The 18803-nt window shown below is 40.4% G+C and overlaps 1 protein-coding gene across 2 annotated transcripts in view; it reads right to left on the bottom strand.

Annotated features, from left to right (window-relative positions):
* Window positions 1-18803, bottom strand: part of LOC126387707 (actin-binding LIM protein 3-like) — a 60210-nt gene that overhangs the window by 31814 nt on the left and 9593 nt on the right. For both annotated transcript variants that reach the window (XM_050040327.1, XM_050040326.1), the window contains exons 3-6: window positions 7843-8026; window positions 2786-2898; window positions 661-787; window positions 79-172 (exon numbers count right to left, since the gene is read on the bottom strand). In XM_050040327.1, the coding sequence (XP_049896284.1) occupies window positions 79-172; window positions 661-787; window positions 2786-2898; window positions 7843-8026 (518 nt within the window). The remainder of the gene's footprint in view (window positions 1-78; window positions 173-660; window positions 788-2785; window positions 2899-7842; window positions 8027-18803) is intronic.

Genomic DNA, 18803 nt, shown 5'->3' with positions numbered 1-18803 from the left:
GAAACATGCACACTCTCCCTCTTGTTCCCATCTGTCTGAGGCATACACAAAAATCCACGCACGGGAAGGTGCACTCACCTCAAGTACTCTGCCGCTGATGTACCTGTTACAGCTGTCACACCTGATCCCAAACTGAGTGTGGTAGTCAGTCTCGCAGTAAGGAATCCCATCCCTGCCGGGGACACAAAAACAGCAAGTTCTCACTTTGAATTTGGCTTCCTGTTCCACTATTATTTATCCTGTAACACATTGTTTTTGAATGCCTGAGTCAAGGTACATGAATCAGCTGGAGCAAAAATAAGTATTTCTCATTGTGACTTCCAAGTATGAATATTTAAATGAATACTGTGGGTGTTATCTAGCTGATTAAAAGACTGACTTAATAATTGTCGGCTGTTGTCTTGCAAATAAAAATGAACTGATAACAGAGCTGCTGGTGAACAAATCCTACTTTTCCATGACTTATGACACAATAAGAGTGCTCCAAATAGCTTTCTATTTTAACACCTGCTTTAAGCAAATTGGTGACAGTGCATTAGCTTCAGATATAAAAACCCACACACAAGCAACAGAGGATGTGGATCGCTTGAGAAAATCTTTGATATTAGCCCAAACATAACTACAGTAGAAGCAGCACATATGGGGGATCAAGCCACCTACTTGCTGATGTACTCTCCAGTGAGCGCACAGCCGCACGTTCTGCATTTAAAGCAACTGACGTGCCACTGTCTCTCCAGAGCGAGCAGAGACTGACCCTGTTTGATCTCCTCGCCGCAGCCTGCGCAGTCTACAGCAGAGGAGACACAGCAACGAGAAAACACACAAAGAATACAAGAGCAGCTTCAACATTTTGAACATTCATCATCCTTCCTCTCCGTCCTTTTCTCCCTGCTCTACCAACCTCTCTTCACTTCTCTCCTCCTTCCTCCTCATCCCTCTTTCCTGTCATCATTGTCACACTGTCTTTGCCAGATGGAGCTACCAGAACCAGGCTACAAGACTACCTGGAGCAGCAGGCCACCTTCTGTGTGTATGTGTGTGTATGTGTGTGGGTGTGTAGCTGCAGGGAATATGGCTATGTTTTGCAGCAGGTGGACAGTCGAACTCTTCTAGTGTTTTTTCACCTGTAGGGGAGCAAACAGGCTTACGTGCTGGGTGAATCACAAAGATGTATGTAATTTTAGTTATGTATCAGTAGGCGACCTAAAATCATGCCGCAGATGATCCTTGCTACTAAATAGCCAGGAGGTGTGCATTATTTTTAGGTATTTGCACAGCTCATCTTATTTCTGTCAGCTGATATCAAAGAATAAAGCTGCTATATTTTTCTACAACAAACCATTCAAAGCTTTATTACTCCTCTGTGCTAGTGTCTAAACACTATTTAAAACAGATCAATGAGCCTCAGTGTTGCACTGGGTTACATGTTCCCTCATCACCATAAGCATGGACACTAGTTTATTTGGGCGACTCCTATATACACGGCCCTGCTGCTGTAAACACAGTCCTAAATGTGTTTTATTCCACTGCTAGAAATAGTCCCCAACAAATATTTACTCCAGGAAAGTATTGAAAGACTAAAACATTGTTGGTTTTGGTCTTTTTATGGGATTTATTGATACTAAGATCATTTTACAGCAACAACAGACTTTAAGGTTAAATGTTCAAGGGCTATTTATCTCAGCTGTTGCTTCCATTTTTTGGAAATGGAAAATAAACATCTTAGCAAAATCAATTTGCTGATGAAGACCAACAGATAGTGTTGAGGACTCTCAGGGTGCTTTCACACCTGCCCTGTTTGGTTCGGTTTAATCTAACTCAAGTTCATTTGCCCCCTAAGTGTGGTTCATTTGGGCAGATATGAACACAGCGATTGCACTCGAATGTGCACCAAAACAACCGGACTGAGACCTTCTTGAAGAGGTGGTCTTGGTCCGGTTACAAACAAACTCTGGTGCGGTTTGTTTGTGGTGAGAACGTGTTCCGACCTCGATCTGAAACAACTGCAGTCACATGACACATTGTTTGGGTTAAACATGAGTATGTTACAGTCCTGGAGGATTATTAATGTGCACCTCCTCCTGTACTGCCTTAATATGCACATTCAGCACATCCAATGCATCAAAACATTGTTTTCTAGTTGGAGCCGCGCCTCGTTTTCAAACTGTATGGTTTGACTAAAATGAACAATGACAGCAATATAGTCCACGATGAGCAGCGCTAAAATCAACCTGCGTAGTTGTCCCTCCATTGTGACATTAGAAAGTGTCACATTTATCTTGCAAGTGTACTCTTCTTCAACGTTTTGTTTACTTCCTGGATTTTTCCCGCATGGAAATTCTGACCAATCAAGAGCAGCTTTCACGCGCAGGCATTTGATCTGGTCCGCTTGTAAATGCTGCCGTGAGAACACGAACCAACTCTAGGCAATTATGCAACTTTGTAACAAAATGAGTCCCTGATTCGGACCAAAGCAAGACAACTCTAGGTCTGAAAGCACCCTGAGGCTACTTTAGTAAGTGGGCCTTTAAGAGATGAGATTATTGTCACACATAGTGTTAAAAATAAATGAGCAATAAAGACATTTTGATTGCAGGACAGTAGCTATGGTGCCACAGATGCTTCACAAATAACACTTTACTTTATGCAATATTTTTGGATAACTGCACAGCTTGTCATGTATTATCCCCGACAAATGTCACATTATGTTTTACAAAACGTGCAGTATAAGTGTGGTGCAGTCTGCATGCGTGTGTGCATATATTTGTGTGTGTTTGTTTCTTACAGCTTGGCCCGTGGACCTTGACGGGCTTGTCGCTTTTCAGAGTGTGTGAACACTGCTGACACACACACTTCTTCCCACAGAAGGTCACCCTGTCTCCAATTGGGAACGGACCCCTGAGAACACACACACACACACACACAGAAAATTTCTATTAAGCTATGCAGACATGGCATTGCAGAAATTTTACCTCTTGCAACATGCAGTTAAGGGGTCAGTTCAACCAAATGACAAAAACGTGTTTCACCTCTCACCCCCTTGTTGTATAGTATCCATCTGTGCATCTGTTGACGAATACAACAGATACTGCTACCCTAACATATTGGCAACAAGTCCTTCAACCATACATTGTTTGTTCCTGCTGTCTGATATGACCCACAGGCGTGTTTCCTAAATTAGCACTCCTAATGGTCACAGTTGGTATGTTATGGTAATGTTGTGAAACAGTCACAGTTTGGTTAGGTTTAAGCAAAGATTATGGTTTGGGTTAAAATAAGTGAGCCCACGTTTAGTACATAATGTAAGTTATGTACATAAGTTATCTTACCATATGTAAAGAAAGTTAAACACAAAATAACCCAATGTTGACTTTGGTTTCACATGAACAGCGGTCCCATGGGTCAAAGTCCTGTGTTTGTTTGACCCATCCACCCCAACCTCCTCCCTACATGGACTTAATTGGTCTTTATACTAACCAATCTAACTTCCTCCTTTGCTCTCATCATAATTAGGGCGGCCACTTGAGGATGCCACCTACAACAAATGTAAACATGGATCATAATAAGCTGCTTGTACAAACGATCTATGGAGTTGCTTTTGAGGGACCGTCTCCATTTTGGATGTGAACTGAACGGCATTTGTGGCTCTCACAGCACTAAAAACTACTGGTTGAAAAAATGAACAGCAATATTTTTATCTTAACAGATTATATGGTTATATATTTTATTTTTTATGACAGAGAAGTAGTGACAATTAAAAATGTTGACTGTGAGGTCAGAAGTATTTCTGTAGTCTGACACCAGCTGGAGATTTCATTTTGTTCTCATTTGTACATGCAAAGTTAACCAGGATTTACTCCCATCAGAATGAAAATAATACAAATGTTTACACTGTCTTTCAAATACCCCACTAAGATGTCTAGTTAATCAATGAAGCTTCAGCATCCAAAAAGATATGGGATTATATTTTAGGGTTCTTTTCCAAACAGTGAAACAGTGAATCGACCTGATCCCTCAGTTCCACACAACACTCTCCTCATCCCCTGATAGTATTTCGGTTTTGGTTACACCTACACATGCGCATTAGTTTTCAAAGAATATGCTTTAGGAGACAGGCCTAAAATATTAATACAGTAAGGCAATAAAGTATAAATCAAGACCTACAAGAAATGCCTTTTGGCCTGAGGGTTCAGCTGTAGCCACACAACGTGAGGGCGGAGGTCAGCACCTGCAATGCAGCCACAGCTGCATCAATTTTTTATCACTGTATACAAATCTGTATGCAGATCACAGCAGAGAGGTCCAAAACTCCTCTGGTAGAAAATAGGAAAACAGGATGATAAATGATAAAGTGGACGCTGCACTTCTACAGTTGACTCAGAAACATTGCTAGTGAGAATCATGTATTTCAAAAGCCCATAAGTATTTTGTTTTTAATGTCTGTGTGAGCATTTTGTCATATATATATGAACATTTTCAACTGATCTGTCTAGTGAGAAGAGAGACTGAGAAGATTTCTAGCATATCAGCACAACGTCTTCAAAGTATCTGACAAAAAAATTCTTTGCTATGGTACAGCAACTGTTTTAAAAACGAATAGACTTTGCTACAGCTGGGCAGCATGGGAAAATATACACATAACAATGACTACTGTAGAGGACCTTTTTTTCGATATCTGATTAGCTGCAGGAAAATCAAGTTACGTGTCAAACTGTCTAGTTGACGTCCCTCGCCTTGGAAGTCAGAATCAATATACTGCCCTGCTTCATATTATTCTATTTGTCTGTCTTCTGGTTAGAGTTTTGTACCCTGAACACATTCAGAGAGGTTGTTTTGGGAGTTCAGTCAACGCTTGGACAAAAAGTCATTTGAGAGACACATTTTTTATTGCAATATGCTGACACAGTCATTTTCAAAATGAATAAGCTTCATTCGCAATTTCAGTGCAGTGTGTTCCTATTCAGTAGAGTGGGTACTCACACACACACACACACACACACTCCAAAAACTCTCACTATAAGCGAACCAAAACCTAATGGTCCATCTCTACATCTAATACACAGACTGACAGTTAGCTTTTATATATTTACTGTACTGCTCAGCAGTCACACTTCATTTACAGTCACTTTTATCACATTAACTCTGCTTTAAGTGGACTGAACTGAAGCCAAACTAGATTTACTTGATATATTATAACTAAAGTGAGACCAGCCAACTACAACAGACACAAGCATATCTTCTGACGTGTTTCATATTTACAGTATCTTAAATTTTACGTGTTTGCTCTTGGTTGTGGTTTCTCATCAACTTCCTGCTACACTCCAACTATTGGTACTCCAAAAATAATTATACTAATACTACCTAAAAGGGCATGCGCTGATTTTATATAACTATATTTATCATATAGTCTGTAAAAGTTGTAAAATGTCTGTTTATATTGAGTAAAATAACCCATGTGGAGTTTGAAAGATGTGTGTGTTTATCAAGCAGGTGGGGTTGAATGAAAGATGCTCTCAAAGTTGCATTATGGGAAGTGTAGAATCCAGCGTCTTTAGGTTGTGACAATGGTTGTGTCCGAAATTATTCACTTACTCACTATTCCCTACTTGGACTATTTAGTGAGCTCACTGACTAAATGAAATAAACACTTTCGAAGAGTATTAATTTCCTCTGCTCTCACAGTCACAGTCAAAACGTGCTGGATCAATGTCGGCTGGAGAACCATCCATAACAAATACCAACATGCATTTCTGAGATAAATACAAATGATTATATAATAGGTATATTTTCTTTGTGGAATTCCCACCAAGTCTTTCTTACCTTGTTCTCACAATTATTCAAATATTTACATTTGTACGGCAGCTTCCAATCCCCCTGCTGTCTCTCCTCTCATCCAGCTGCCATTTCTCCTTTAGCATGCATGATTGTATATGGTGCTTAGTTAGTGGCAATCGGTTGCACACTACTTTTCATGATGCACTGTGGGATACTTGGAGTCCATTACATAAGATGAAAAATAATTTCCACTACACATTTGTACAGCACTACAAAATGGCAAACTCACTATAGTGGACTAAATAGTGAGTTGTAAGTGATTTTGGACGCAGGGGTGACCCATATTAGTAATTAAAAATCACAATAGCTGCCTCGATTTTGATCTTTTATTTATTTATTCTTACATCTGTCTCCCAGACTTCACCGAAGTGTGATAGAGAATAACTGGAGTACGTCTTTAAAGCTACAGCTGGTAAGATTCAGAAGAGAATGACTTTGCTTGAGAATTTGAAAGTGTATAGCCTCCAGGGCCCTTCTCCTCCCTCTCTGCCCCTCCCCTGCAGAGGAGGCCGTCATGCACGCGCAGGACAGTAACTACGGCAACTGAAGAGGCAAGGGAAACAACATGGCGGACACACTGGTAATAACAAAATACAAACAACAAAGCTAAAAATAACATGTTTTACAGTAACTATTGCCTGGCTGTATTTTAGTTAGAGAGTTGGTCATCATTTTATGACCTGTGTATTTAGAAATATACAGTCTAACTTTGTGATGACAGTAACGTTACAGTGTTTCTGAACATACAGTAACATTAGTTTCATATTGACTTGTTGACTTAGCTAATGTTAGCTAACACATTAGCCATTACAGCAAGATAGAAGCAACACCTGTAAATGAGCAGCTGATGTATAGTTGTCCCTCTGCAAGGTGATTGACATGTTCTTATCTTTGTTGATAGGGTTAGTTTTAAAAGCGGTGTTATATAATTTTAAAGTATGTGTCCAAAACATGGTGCTGCATTCACCCTTACTTTTTAAAACCAGGGTGATCACAGTTCGTGTGTGTACATGCACAGATATTGTATATTACTAATCTGATCTGTTCCTTATTTCTCATCCTTTCCCTTCTTTTTTTCAGTGAAGCACAAACCTGGCACACTGCAATAAACTTTGTTACTCTGAATTAGCTATATAACAAGCTTTAATGAGTGAAAACATTTCAATTACAACATTGCTCACAGTGGGTTTTCTGTTTTTAGCACATTTTGTGATTCTGCAGTAGCTCTGGTGTGCACTGAATATTCAGTGAAACCACACACACACACACACACACACACACACACACACACACAGGAATTTACTGTCCCATCACTGCATTTTAATTGTAAAGGGCCACCTGTGGTATGCAAGAAGTTGTGAACAGACTTGCAAAGTCATTATACCACAGTGTGTGGTGCTCTGTGAGAATCGCATTTGTTGTTGTTTTTGTAGTCACAAGTTAGGAATGAAGCAGAGCCAAGAGGATCCCTGAGGACACAACACGTAGAGCTGTGGTGTTATAAAGGCGAGATACTTTAATTTCAAAACTCCTACTATTACTACTACTAAAACCACCCATACAATGCTTTTAGTATATTGTAGTCTGATACTTTGGCTAAATATCTGGACAAGGGGGTGGAAGTGTGAAGGAGCAAGAGGTCGATTGGACAGAGAACCTGAGGACACCGCTGTGGTAGCGACCTGTCAATCAGAAGGTAGCCACGCCCTAAAGCACACCCTGCTTTATCATCTATTTTATTATAAATGGGACCACGATTTACAAAATAAACATCATGCTGTATTAAAGAGGACTTGAAACTAATGATTGAGATCATAAAGTCATTCTGAAAATGTTTACTGAGGTAAAAAATCATGTGAGAATTGGGGTCTTTTTCTCATCGACTTATTATACAGTTGGACTTTTTGCAACCAGTGGAGTCAGCTGGCCATTAGAAAGGCTGCAGGTTGAAGGCACTTCCACATCAGCTTCATTTTTCAGACCCATACATGACCCCTTGGTCCTTACCTGCAGATGCTGCAGACGAAGCAGTGTGGATGGTATGTCCTCCCCAAGGCAGATACCACCTCCCCAGTGATGTACTGGTCACAGCTGTCACACTGGGTCCCGTAGAGCCGCTGGTAGTCCTCTGTACAGATGTACTCACCTGAGTGGTGGAAGAAACCCGAGTGCACCAGATCACAGCCACATACTGGAGAGACGGGGAGAAAGAATAAATCAGTTCACATCATTCCTCAGAAATACAAGGAGATAAAACTGTACTGTGTGAAGCCGCAGTGGTGATAGAAAGTCTTTTCTCACTACAGCAAAGAGTAGTAGCCTGCATGCATCATGTATTTCTTATTATAAACCATTTCATATCTTAATTAAATCACTACATATGATAAATACATCAATTGTACAGTGCTATAATTAAGAAACTCTAGTTGTCAGCCTGCTTTGACACGAACACCAGTGTTAATCCAATTATCTGAAGGTTTCACTCCAGCCAGTATTCTGCACGCATGTGTGTGTGTGTGTGTTGGCCAAGCGGATGAGGCTGTTGAGAGTGCAATCTGTTGTTCTTCCTGGCCTCCAAAGGGTTAATACTGTAATCTGGTTTTGGGGATTAGACCAGTAGCCATCTAATCTGCTAATTTTTACAATATGCTATGGTTGTGTGTGCATATGAGAACATATATGAGATTATATGTGCCTGCATCTAAACCTGTTTTTAATAAATACTCTTATATATATCTACAGAGTGTTGCGTGATAGAGGCAAAGAGACACACTGTGTTTACTACATATACTGACAGTATGATGTATGGTTTTTATTTAGCAAATGCAAAGTCCTTCAGCCAAATGATTGCTTGTGGTGCAGCTGTGCTGAGGGTGACGAGGCCTCTGCTGAGCTGGTTGGTTAGACAGTTTAAAATGGAGCTGAACGGTGATTTTGCTCCAGCTATCAGGGAGGCAGAGAGCTTCCTCTTATCACCGTTCAGTTGTGTTTTACAGACTCCGTAACGGCCATTCGGGGGCCACAACAAAGCCATATCCTCTTATAGTGCCACCAGTGTACAGATTTGTTTTTCATCCATGTCCCCGAAATGAGTGGAATCACTCATGCTGTCAGTGTGACATAACCTGTGTGGTACAGGTCCAGCCACTGAAGGTATAAGCTGTATAATGACACAACCTGGATGTACTGTAAGTTAGACATTTGAAAGGCAGCCAACGGATCAACATATCTGACAGTGAATTGAATGTCTGGTCTCTAATTAAGCTAATGGCTCTAAACCCAGTGGAGTGAATGGATCTGATCTGATCCGAGCCAGTGAGTTAAGTGGCTCAGACGGAGAAAGAGAGAGCCAAAGAGAGAGACTGAAGAGCAAGACAAGCCATCTAGCTACCTAATGTATGTGTCTATCAGAGCCAACCTGAGGACATAAGTAAAGCAACATTTAAGTAAACGGCATTCCTGTCAAGGTTTTCCTGATATCAGCATGGAGCCAAACCAGACCGTCCTCCCTAAAAACACATCCATAAAAGTCATCTGTGGAAGCAGCTTACTACACCTCATGTTTACGCTTATTGTAAAGTGGTGAGCACTAGTGGCTGTAGTAATTATGACGAGACATGGGAGCAAAGGAAGTCAGCTGATGCAGCATAGAGCAATGACTTTTCGTACAGATTAACTTGTCTCAAATTCCTCCCACTGTACAAAAATGAAGCAAAAATATCCCAAATACAGCTGCTGCCATCTTGTGCTTGTGACATAATTTGGAGCCAGAGTCTGCGCAGTAGCAATATCTGCAGTATCAAGTTTCTGCCAATACCCCTGCCTGACCAACTGAAAGCAGCGCCGCTGATCATGAGCACACTGATTGGCACACATTGCCGTCAATCATGGCGTTGAACCCTCTTTTTATAGCATCAAATAACTAGTAATAACCAAACATAACAGAAATATGAACACCTGAACACTTATCAGTGGGATACGAAATCGACAATGATAGAAACTATCTTTGGGAAATATTTATCTGACGTGTACTTTCAGTTTTTATTGTCTCATCTGCTAACATGGAGAGGGTGGGGTTAATGACCTAGACTGCAGCCAGCCACTGGGGGCGATAGAGATGTTTTGGCTTCACTTTTGGGGATCTATCATGTCATCCATCTTAGTTATACAGTCTGCAGTACAGAGCAGGAAGTTGGGGTGGGATGGGTCAAACAAACACAGGACTTTCACCTAGGAGGCGGCTGTCCATGTCCTGTGTGACACCAAAAGTCAACGCTGATTTATTTTTAATAACATATACATAATTAACTAATGTAATGTTCTTAAATGTTGTTTAGCTACAGTATGAGGATGCCTTGAACCAAACACACAAACCATTTGGTTTCCATTTGGAGAGAACGGCTCTCATGAAGCCCAAAGACCATCAAGATATGTCATGGCTTTCATTTCCCGTTAAACGGCATAATTTTGTAACATTATGTAGATATTAAGATGGCACTGCTGCTGTACTCACTGCACATTTTGTCACTGGAATGCCTGCAATTACATTACATCCTCTAACGGCTGATCATAAAAAATCATCATTATTGCCAAGAGCCTCATCCTTGTAAACAGCACAGGCAGATTATTGCACAGAGTTTAATCAAGGCGAGTTTATCTGTACAGTACCTTTCAACAACAAGGTAATTCAACTTGCTTTACAGAGGATATAAAAGGCATTAAGACAAGATGTAAAAGAAACATAAAGAATTTTGTAATTGTCTTGATGTGGCTGTTTACATTTCAAACCAGCCTCATGGTTTTCTCCGCTTTCTTTTTCTCTGGTTTTGCTGAATTACTCCAAACAGGATGTAGCTCCTACACACTGCTCACTGTATTTAAACTGTAGTCCAAAGTCTTCTGCATGACATGATGGAGATGCTTTTGTACAGTAATTTTGTGTTTCTCCTCTCTGATCTTGTATTCTCGTCATGGCAAAGCTGCTGTCGCGCAACTTTAAAATGCCAGCCTGACCTTTATCAGTCTGCTTGAGACTAAAGCTGTTCACAGCGGAAGCGTTACAGCTAACACACAGACATACTCTTCTGCATGTGCTGTACACACACACTGCCGATTAGTACACACACATGCATATGCCACATAAATTTGTTGTTGAGTAAAAAAAAAAAAACCTGTCCAACAAGTCTAACATTTTTTTTACTATCCAGTGGGATTCAAAAGATGGAGCTTTGTGTTTCTCAGCTGTGACAACCTGATATATGCAAACCTGCACTCACATATAGATACACTCTTTATTCTCTGTTTCCCAGAGACACACACTTGAAGATGATAGCTGGCTCCATCTCTTCTTTTCTCACTTTGTTGATAGCATTCACACATTCATCACTGTCTAAATGGAAAGCTATTAAGATGTGGAGGCAAACAGGAAAGAGAGGGAGCTGCTGAGGCTTGGCTGCTCTCTGGAGGGACCTCTGGTTTATTTGGATTTTCAGACCTCAGGCCATTTTCAAAAACTGTCCTCACAGACCAAGATCCCTGCATGGACGGTTACACTGGTTGTGCTGACCAAATGTTAACGACATTCCCACCAGCTTCAGCTGTATTTTTGTGCTGAGCAGCAAATGCTAGCATATTAACACGCCACATATAGATGGCAAACATGGTAAACATAATTCCTGATAAAGATCAGGACATAATAGCGTTGTCATTGTGAGGATATTTGCATGCTGATGTCAGCATTTTGCTCAAAGCACAGCTGTGCAAGACTCTGCTGTCAGTGCATCTTTATTATTGACATTAACCTTTTTCAGGTGTCAGTAATGAAACTTTGCTCCTTAAAGATGAACAAATAGCAGAGCTCAGCAGATACCATGTACAGGGATCTTTCTTTAAAACAGAAATTTAACTGATTTTCCCAAAGTGTCACAGGATATTTTTATTATTCCCACATGCACTACTGCAAAAAGACATGTTTGTTAACAGACCCTAATCATGCAGTAGATTAAGTACAGAAAGGCCAACAATATGTGCATGATGAGCATGAGGTCAAACTCAAATTCCTCTCTACACCATTCAACCTGTTATGGATTACATAAAAAAATAGTATGGAAGCGCATTGCATTCACAAAAATTCACAAAAAAAAGAAAGAAAAGATATCGCGTAATTACAAAAAAAAAAGAAGATCTCCTAATTACAAGATCAGAATCTTCTTATGAGAAACATTAAGCCTGGTTATTAATCTTTACTAACCGAGGGTATAAGATAAGACAGTGGACAATGATGGTGCTGTTGCATTTAACCAGCTTTTATTTCCTTCTCCATAAGAAATTTAGGGCTGCTGTGAAACTGCGCCTACTTAGAGCAACAAAAGGTTTGTCTTGGGTGTGTCGGTACAATAGACAAACAAGAAAGGACAGTAGAGGAGATACCTGCACTGCACACCAATGTAACTGGGCTAGAAAACAAGTAAAAGGTCCACAAGCTGAGGTCAATGCAAAAATAATCAATTTATTCACGACATAGGTGCAAAAAATAATAAAAAGCGACTAAAAACATCAGCAAATGTTTCAGTCCTTAACTATCATCACTACTGCTGACATGAGTGCTTCACAGAACAGATAGACACAGACAGATTCAAACCAGGTGGTGCCACTAATTAGAAGAGAGCAACTCCAAGAGCAGAAGCCTGACTACCAAATCACAATGACCTGTCCTATGAGTACTATACTATTCACAACATCCTCAAACACCAATGTATGATAGCAGAACATAACAATATACAAATATACAAAAAGACACAACTATACACCAAGTAAAAGGAAAGAAAGGACAAAATATGACAAAGCATGTCTAGCAGGGGTCATGCTTGTACTTGTACTTGATATTTTTGTCGTATGTTTTTATTCTGTGAAGCACTTTGTGCTGCATTTTTAATGCATGAAAAGTGCTCTACAAATAAAGTTTGATTTGATTTGATTTGATTTGCAGATGGTTATAAAAAGCGGGACAAATTATGTTGTTTCATTCAGGCCTGAAGGCTGTTCAGTTTTAAGAGGAAAGATCCATCTACTTTCACACTGCAGGAGTTCTGTTTCCAGATCTGTATGTCTGCAGTCAGGGTTAACTGCATCAATGCCACAGAAACTGGGTGCAGTAGCTGGATGTTTGGCCTCCTGGAAGTGTCTCACTACAGGGGATTTTGGATCCGCTCTATGAATAGAGCTATGCTAGTTGCCAGCTAGTTTTACCTATATATTGCAGACCACAGGGGCATAAAAGAAGGTAAAAAACCACCAGTGGAATGACAATAAATACATTTCTGAATCTCCTATTATTTTTTGGTGATATGACAAACAAAAGTATTGGCTTTCTTGTTGTTTTGGCAGGAAGTGCAGTGACAGAAAGGAAAGAAGCCCATCAAGCCGTCCATACCTCCTTGTGCAATATGAGAGGTGTCTGTTTGTACCAGCATATCACAGAGAGTGCAGCTTCTGGAATGGCATGGGTAGCACTGATAATAGTCAAGGACTGAAACATTTGCTGCTGTTTTCATTCACTTTTTATTATTTCTTGCACTTTTAGCACCCCTTTTTGCGCACAGATGATAAACTGACTATTTTTGCACTGACCTCAGCCCGAGGTTGTGGCTTGCTAGCCCAGTTACATTGGTGTCCGGGTATCTCCTCTACCGTCCCTTCTCCATATGAAAACACTAGGAAAAATAATTTCATTTCATGTGGATGGCATTAATAATAGTATGTCCACACTACACAGGCAAAGTCGTTGGGACTGCTGAGGCAGAAAGCCTAGTCTAACCTGCTGATAGTCGCTTTCTTTCTGCAGGAACAATTAGACCAATACAGGATGCTTCATGGACATACAGTATAGTCATTTCCAGGTTTTTCATAATTATATCTTTTCTCATAATTACCAGATCCTGATCTTGAATTTATGAGATCTTTTTTTGTAATTACAGCTCATAACTCAGGGCAGGCGGTATCGGGTGCCATTCCCTCCGAGCCCACTAGGGTTCATTTGTGCCTGCCAGTAATGCACTGTTAAATAAACTGTGAAGAAAAATAACTGAACTGTTGTTTATGTGTATGCAGCACATTATGATATGTAGAGAACTTAAAGGATATGGGGTAAGGTGGTTGTTGTTGTTATAGTTCTCTGCTCATTTATCTGACAATGGCTGTGTGGTACACAATACAAAAATAAAAAATAAAAAATTACAAAATAACGATTAAAAAAATGTTTGAAAAATCAATCTAAGATATGCTTTTTTTTCTTTTGTGAATGCACTGCACTTCAGTATTTCAGAGTGTCTGAGCCAAAATAATTTAATCAAGCTAAAGATTTTATTTTGCAGATTTATAATGTGATTATAATAGAGGCAGAAAAGGTCGCAGTAGAGAGCTCCTTGAATTTAAACATGCCTGCCTGCTACCGACCATTACTCCCTCTCTGTCACATGACATTTTAGTCTTTCAGGGACAGTCGGGACAAATCTTCCCGCTGCCACTTGAACTTGCTGACTGAAGCTTAATGCTCACAAAGGTCAGAGACTTGTCAGTCGCCTCTACGCCAGACCTGTCAAGAAAGCCTTCATGACCCCAGGTGACCCCGCTCTGACCTCACCCTGACTCCACCTGTTGCCACAAAATGCCCCAAACGGTTTTCCACATTTGGCCTCTTCTGTGTTTGCTGAATCAGCAGCTAAATGAAACCAAGCACATCAGAGACAGAAGGGTCATACACACAGTGATTTAATCCTGTTGCGCATAATTGTAATTAATTAACTATGAGTCCTGCTCTAATTTTATGTCGCTCACGTTTGTTATTAGTGACTTTCAGTGATGCGAAATTGACCTCACAGTTTTAAGCAACTTGAACCCAGTGATCGTTTCTGCAGGACAGAGACAGTAACAGCATTTTTATGACCGTCTACAACCATCTGGAGACTCATCCGGCCTCCACTCTGTCTCACTGTGCAGCACATCCATTCTCAACGTGTGTAGGGACTGGTATAACTTGTTCCTAATAGACGGAAATAACGATCAGGAAATAATTCCAGTCATGTAATGAAATTAAAGCGCTGAGAAATTGCTCATTTGTAAACTGTCATAATGGCTCAATAACAAGTGAACGACACCAGCACTGCTGCAGTTTGGGGTTCAGTTACACTCCGAAAGAAAGAACAAACAAGGTTTGTGCTCAGTGCTGTTCGGGATCCAAAACAAATGATCAGATTAAAGCCGCAGGAAGGCAATGCTACAGTAATTAAATACATTTATGATTTGACATCCAGTTAGGACAGTGCAAAGTGAGGGTGCAGAGCTGTTGCAAGGGGGGAAATTAGAACCCAATAACATTATTAGTTGCTGCTTTGTATCACAGTTGTTGCTGCAACTGCCATTGTTGGAGTAACTGGTTCCACTTGTGCTTCGATACAGTCAAAATGTACGCTGTGAAAAAGATCTACATCCTGATGAATTCAGGAACAATAAAGAAACACGAATGTCACGATGCTGGCATGCACTCAAGACTGAGGTTAGCAAGCAAACAAGCAAACATGTCAGTCACAATCAAAACATAAAGAAGCCTTTCCTGCTCTCCATTTTACTGTCAATCTATTCCTACAATTTAAAGGATTAACTTTTTAATCTTCTGTGATTTTTGTTTTGGTTTCCAAAGAAGGGCATACCTGAAAAAATGGAAATCACAGCATAAGGACATAATAAAGAGTGTACAGAGTATAAAGAGTTTCTGAAAGTGTTTTTTATAACCTAAGTGTCAGAAATTCTCCTGAACAGCTTCCCTCAGAGGGGAAACTCACCTTTGCCATGAAGTGAACACTGTAAATATGTTATGGTAGTTTTGATATAAAAATATTTCTGGGGGAAAAAGGCATCTAGATAGAGTCAATGTTTCGAGGCAGTATAGCCACACCATCAGCCTATGTTTTCACGACATGCTTTAATGTTCTCATGAAGGGATTAGCAACCTCAAGAACTACAGATCGTTGGAGGCTCACAACTTTTTTTTCACCAGTGGCTAAACAAACTGTCTGGATAAAGTCAGCATATTTTCACAGCTAAGTGGGTGAGTTAAGGGTTCATTCAACCACACCAGAGTTGGTGATTGTTGGAAACAGTGAAAGGATGAGCCAGGATGGCTTCTGTGAGTAAGGCCAACATGATAAGCAATCAATCAATACTGTGATCAAGATTATTTATCAGGATTATTCATTGTTTTGGGGACAAAATATTGTTATTGCACTTTTATATTTAAATAAACAGAGCACTGCTTTCACTACCATGTGCTACACAAATATTTGCATCAAAATAAGATTTGAAATAATGTTCCTCTGTTCCATGAATTCAGTGCATCTCCTATGGACACATATCCACCACTTTACTTTTTACTTTTCAAATTCTTTTTTACAGCAGTCATGGTTCCATTAAACACTGCAGCATTGCCGTCATGGACAAGGACAGGCATTCAGTGAAATAACTTATGCCCAGTTATCAAAGAAATAAAATAACACTCATCCTATTTCTATGGAAGTTATTCTCTTTGACCTTCACTCATTCATTGTACTGCAGACTGCAGAGTTTCTTTCAATGGTTCAACAAGTGAGTTGTGTCACTTTGAGGTGCAGACAGTGTCATGCACTCTTTGCATATGATTTGTTCTATCCTAAAAGCGAAATACTTCCAAAGAACGGGCAAAACGAAAATCAGCAATCAGCCATCATCATCCGTCTACAGCTGCAATATTCAGGAAAGTTTTTCTCAGGCTGCCGCTGCAGGGTGCACGCAGAGCGGACTGCTCTTCAAAAGTGAAAGCTGGCTTTTAGTTCAGGAAGCACTTGATTTGATATGCAGCAGAGTTTTCTATGAGTGGAGCACCAATAGCGCAGTTGATGATGGTTATTTAATTGTGGGAAGCCAAATTTGTGATTGTGATTAATATTCAATCAATTGTGCATCCCTATATGTGGGTTTTATTTTGCTTCTGTTGACAATGATTAATTACTGCTTATTTAAGTGAAGTCTGATGAGTTTGATGAAAGCGATTTTGGGTTTTTTCTTACTCTATAACCAATAAGTCTAACTCTGTAGGAATCTTTTCAGTAATGTTGTCAGACTCTTATCAAAACAATCAGAGTCAGTGGGAAAAACAAGTGCTTTTAATGGACCTAAATTGCTGGTGCAAACATGCCCCGAGTGTTTATATTGCAGCCTGGTGGCTGATGGCTGCAGCGCTCTCGCTCAATACTGGACCAGTTTAATGAAATGTTGTTCCTATTAGCCACTAAGACACAAAAAATATCCTTTAACTCTGGATTTTTAAGTTTATATAGCATGCATGAAGCCACACAGCAACTCCTCAGCATGGCATCAAATGCTTGGCGTAAAAGGATGTGACGTTTTGTGGGCCTTCCCATAAATACCGAGCATGTCTATTGACTATAGACCGAGAAGAAGGAAGAAGAAAGAGGAGACTTGTAGAGAAAGTAAACAGAAAATCAATTCCAGGTCACAAATTAATAAAACAAATACAAATCAATAAATAACATCATGCTTTGTGCATTTTCTTTCTCCCTCCTTTTATCCCAGTATCTATCCCCCTCCTCACTCTCCGCTCCATCGGCTTCATTCGTCACCAGCCTTCCACTTCCCCTCCCTCTTGCTCATCGGGGGGCAGGTTCAGCTGCAGTTCGTCTGAGGCACTGAAGTATTTAAATACTTTTCTTCTACATCTGTTAACAGTGATTTGTTGCCTATTAGACTGAAGTGCTTGAGGTCTGGACACACATGCGCACAAACACACGCAACTGGTAGAAAGACAACAGATAATGATTTCTTTGTTTACTGCCAGCGGCGCAAGCAAAGGGTCTGGGGAATGAAAAAGAGAGGCGAAGGAAGAATGGATTTAAAAAGAAGTGATATAAATGAAGATGGATCCGAGAAACAAGAACTCCTGGAGGCTTGGTACACATGCTGACTGTCTCATCTTTCTGATTTAGCTTCCAGAGACACAAGAAAACATACAAACGTGCAGAGAAACACACCAGCACACTGACCCACTGTGCAAACGCTCACGCAGGGAAACACACACACACAAAAGGCTGCCGCACAGCTGAGCTGATACAGCGGTTAATGCTTCACAGTTTGTCCTTGAAGTCTCTTCTGAAGAAAGAGCCATCCGTGACCGTCTGTGAGGCTGAGTGTACACTAATGCTGATAAAGTACACTGCTGCTGGTATATTTCACTTCTGGAACACAAACTTGTTTCAAACCAAAGTGGGTCAGGCTTTGTAGTGAGCTTTTACTAGGTAACAAGAATCATACAAGTCTGTTTTATATTCTGTTGGGAAGGTGAAGACCCTGTTGTACAATCCATCCAAATAAGTGTGCGCCTGTTGTACATCACCTCCGAATAGACTTTTTAATTGAAAATTATCCCAAAAAAGACTCCAAAAATGGGATTGAAATGTTCCAATGCACAGTGAGAATCCAATAATTTGGGTTATTTGTCCTTTTTTTCCAGTAATGACAAAAGTTTGCTCTTTACAAAAAGAGATTCTTAAAGGTCACAGATGATGTACATGGCTCAATTTTCTGGTGCAAAAGAGGAGACGGGGGATTATTTCAGACGCGAGGCCTAAGACGAGACGTGGAGAATAGAGAAGAAAGGCAAGATGGGTGTCAAGGGAGAGATTAGAGGAAGAGGAAAAGGGAAGGCATCATATGTGAGGAGAAAGGGAAGCAGACAGCAAAGTGAGAGGATGAGGATGTGGAGGAAGAGACGGGGGGGACCCAGGGGAGGTATCAATGAGACTATCGATCTGTCCATCCAGCACACGCCTTGCCGTCCTGTCACTGTCTTCCCTCATCTATTCGCATCATCAACATGGGATGGATTTCCTCGCTGTGGCTCCTCTGTATTTGCATGAGTG

The sequence above is a fragment of the Epinephelus moara genome, chromosome 3, assembly GCF_006386435.1.
Source record: "Epinephelus moara isolate mb chromosome 3, YSFRI_EMoa_1.0, whole genome shotgun sequence".
Taxonomy (NCBI): domain Eukaryota; kingdom Metazoa; phylum Chordata; class Actinopteri; order Perciformes; family Serranidae; genus Epinephelus; species Epinephelus moara.
Note: the sequence above shows the minus strand (reverse complement) of the source record. Positions and strands in the feature narration are given on the sequence as shown.